The 2,500-nt window shown below is 59.6% G+C and overlaps 1 protein-coding gene across 17 annotated transcripts in view; it reads left to right on the top strand.

The window, feature by feature from the left end:
* LOC113805549 (filaggrin) overlaps nucleotides 1-2,500 on the top strand; it is a 100,795-nt gene that overhangs the window by 74,153 nt on the left and 24,142 nt on the right. For 16 of the 17 annotated variants that reach the window (XM_070123130.1, XM_070123136.1, XM_070123140.1 and 13 more), the window contains exon 2: nucleotides 1,721-2,101. The exons of the other annotated variant lie outside the window; for it this stretch is intronic. In XM_070123130.1, the coding sequence (XP_069979231.1) occupies nucleotides 1,721-2,101 (381 nt within the window). The remainder of the gene's footprint in view (nucleotides 1-1,720; nucleotides 2,102-2,500) is intronic. 17 annotated transcript variants of the gene reach the window in all.

Raw genomic sequence — 2,500 nt, 5'->3', positions numbered from 1 at the left:
TGGCTTTGCGGTCCTGTAGTCCTACGGCGCCCCCTTGAGGACGTGCCCGGCCCCCCGAGGCGTTACCGCGAAGGTGTTACCGCAGGGGGATCCCCGAGGCCGCTTATGACGAGGGGCGCCGGGCTAATTCTGTGTGGTTGTGGGTGGCTCGGTGCCAGAAAATTGCGCGCGTGTGTGTGCGTGCGCGTGTGTGCGCCGGGAGGTGGTGGAGGTGAGGCTCAGTGTGGGTGTGGGAGTGCCACGGCCGAGGACGGTGCGGCGGGGAGACCACTAGACCGGCCAGGCACGAGGGTAAGGCACTGCTCGATGCCCCGCCGCGCGCGTCGCATCCGGGCTGCGCTGGCGGACCGCGCCGATGCCCAGCGGCGCGTCGGGGCGTAGGCCTTGGGAGGGGCAAGCGTCCTTCCTGCTCGGGGCCCTCCTCGGCGGGCGGAGAGGTGCTGCGAGTTCGAAAATCGCGTTCCAAGAGTGAGGCGGGGAAGATTCCTCCTCGGGGTGGGTCCAGTGTGAGGCGAAGCGAGCAGAGTGGTGAGTGGTTCGCGGCGAGGAAGAGGAAGCAAAGGGAGGGATGTCGAGGCGGGGAGGGGCCGCGGCCGGAAGCATGTGTGCCAGTGGTGACAGCGGGCACGAGGGCACGGAACGGGGGCGCAGGCCGTAGGGCTACCCGGAGGCCGGATCTGTGCGGGACGCGGGATGAGTGAAGAGGGGGAGCTGGGGCCGTTAATCACCGTGCCTTATGCCTTTCTGTTTTTTTTTCTTTCTTTCTTTCTTTCTTTTCATTTTTGTCTTTCTCTAGTTTCTTTCATTTCATTTCCCTCTCTTTTTTTATTTCCTTCTTTTTATTGCTCTTCTCGAGTGTCCTTCGGTGGAGCAATGAGGAGAGGTTCCCCGCCACCACGAGGGTCGTCTTCGGCGTTCTCATCACCCCGTTTTCGCGACCTCAGACCACCCCCTCCCCTCGCCCCCCTCCCCTCCCCCCTTCCCTGCTGGTTGCGCATTGTCCCTCCCCATGCCTGCTTCAGTGCTTGCCATGTTGTGCATAATATCCTGTGTGTTATGTCACTGCCCAGATGATTCCGAGTCCCGCTGTCTGGCGCTCACATGCCCAGCTCAAGTGTTTCAGTGACGTCACCTGGACCATTAGCCTTGGAGTACCGTAGTTAAGGACAGTTATTTAGCGGTCCCTTTTCAGTGTTGCTCAGTGCTCGTTAGGATCTTTAATCTACATGTTTACGATATTCAGTAGTCAGAGATTTATGTAGCGTCAGAGTCCTGGAGAGTCCTGTATCGCGTAGGGTTCTAGGGTGGAGTAAGTGCACTCTCAAGTCAGCGTAGTTTCTTAGTTTACTTTATCACAGACTGCGCGGTGTGAGTTACCACGACTTCCGCCGCCGCCTGGGATAAACAGGAGGCCATGTGTCACAGTGTGAGGTGGACTTCTGTAGCGGGAAGTGTTAGTTGTGCCATCTCCTGAGTAGTGACTGTCATGTCAGGATCAGGTTCATGTCAGTTTTAGCAGTGTAGCGTAGGTAGGAGGTGGCAGCAGACGGGCGCGTCTCGCGGGCGCAGCCAGGGCGAAGTGGACGCCCTCAGACACGGCTGCGCCTCCGGAGAGTCCTTGAGGTTAGGGCCACGTAATGTTAAGTGCCAGGCGCAGGAGCGACGCCTTTCTCTTTACTGTTTATGAGACCATGTTACTACGCCACGCCCACTCGCACAGGTGACGCTGTCTGTGGGGGGAGTGGCACGCGTAGCCCCGCCCACGCCTATCAGCCGGCAGCAGCCGCCACGCCCACGTCGTCCATGCCCCGCCTCCACGCCTCGAGCAGCGGGCTGGGCGGCTCGGCGTCCCGACTGAGCGCAGGAGCGGCAGGAGGCGCCGCCGGCTCCTACCCCGGCCTCGCAGGGAGCAGGCTGGGGGGGTCCTACACGGGCCTGGTGTCCTCGGCGTCCTCGGGCTACGGGTCGACCGCGGGGGGCGTGCTCCCCGCCGCGCCCTCGCGCCACGAGGACTCCGAGGACCTCTCCGACGTGTCCTCGGGCGCCACCTCCGAGGACTCGGCCAGAAGAAGACGACGTCGCTCGGCGCAGTCAGCCAAAGGTGATGGTGCTCCGGCAGGCCCTCGGCCGGCCCCTCCCTCCCAGGGCGCCGCGCCTCTCGGCCGGCCTCTGGGGCCCTTTAGCTTGTCATGATAGTTTTCTGTCACGAAAGGGCTTGTCATAATAGTTTCCAGTGCCAGAGTCACGTGATTTCAATGTCAGTTCATGCTCGTCACTTTCCCCCAGATTCACTATCTATTTGTATGTAATAATCTGTCTGGCCACTGGTCATTAACGCCCCCCCTCCCCCTCCTCCCCCAGGTGTGATTTGTCGTGTCATCGCATCCTTTTCCAATGTAAAAAAAAAAAAATGAAAAAAAAAATCCATGGCAATTAACCAATTAAGCATCACTTTCCACATTTTAAAAATATCACTTTTTTATCCGATTCCTTTTAAGTT

This window comes from Penaeus vannamei, chromosome 6 (genome assembly GCF_042767895.1).
Source record: "Penaeus vannamei isolate JL-2024 chromosome 6, ASM4276789v1, whole genome shotgun sequence".
Classification (NCBI taxonomy): Eukaryota; Metazoa; Arthropoda; class Malacostraca; order Decapoda; family Penaeidae; genus Penaeus; species Penaeus vannamei.
The sequence above is the reverse complement of the archived record's forward strand: the minus strand, read 5'-3'. Positions and strand labels throughout refer to the sequence as shown.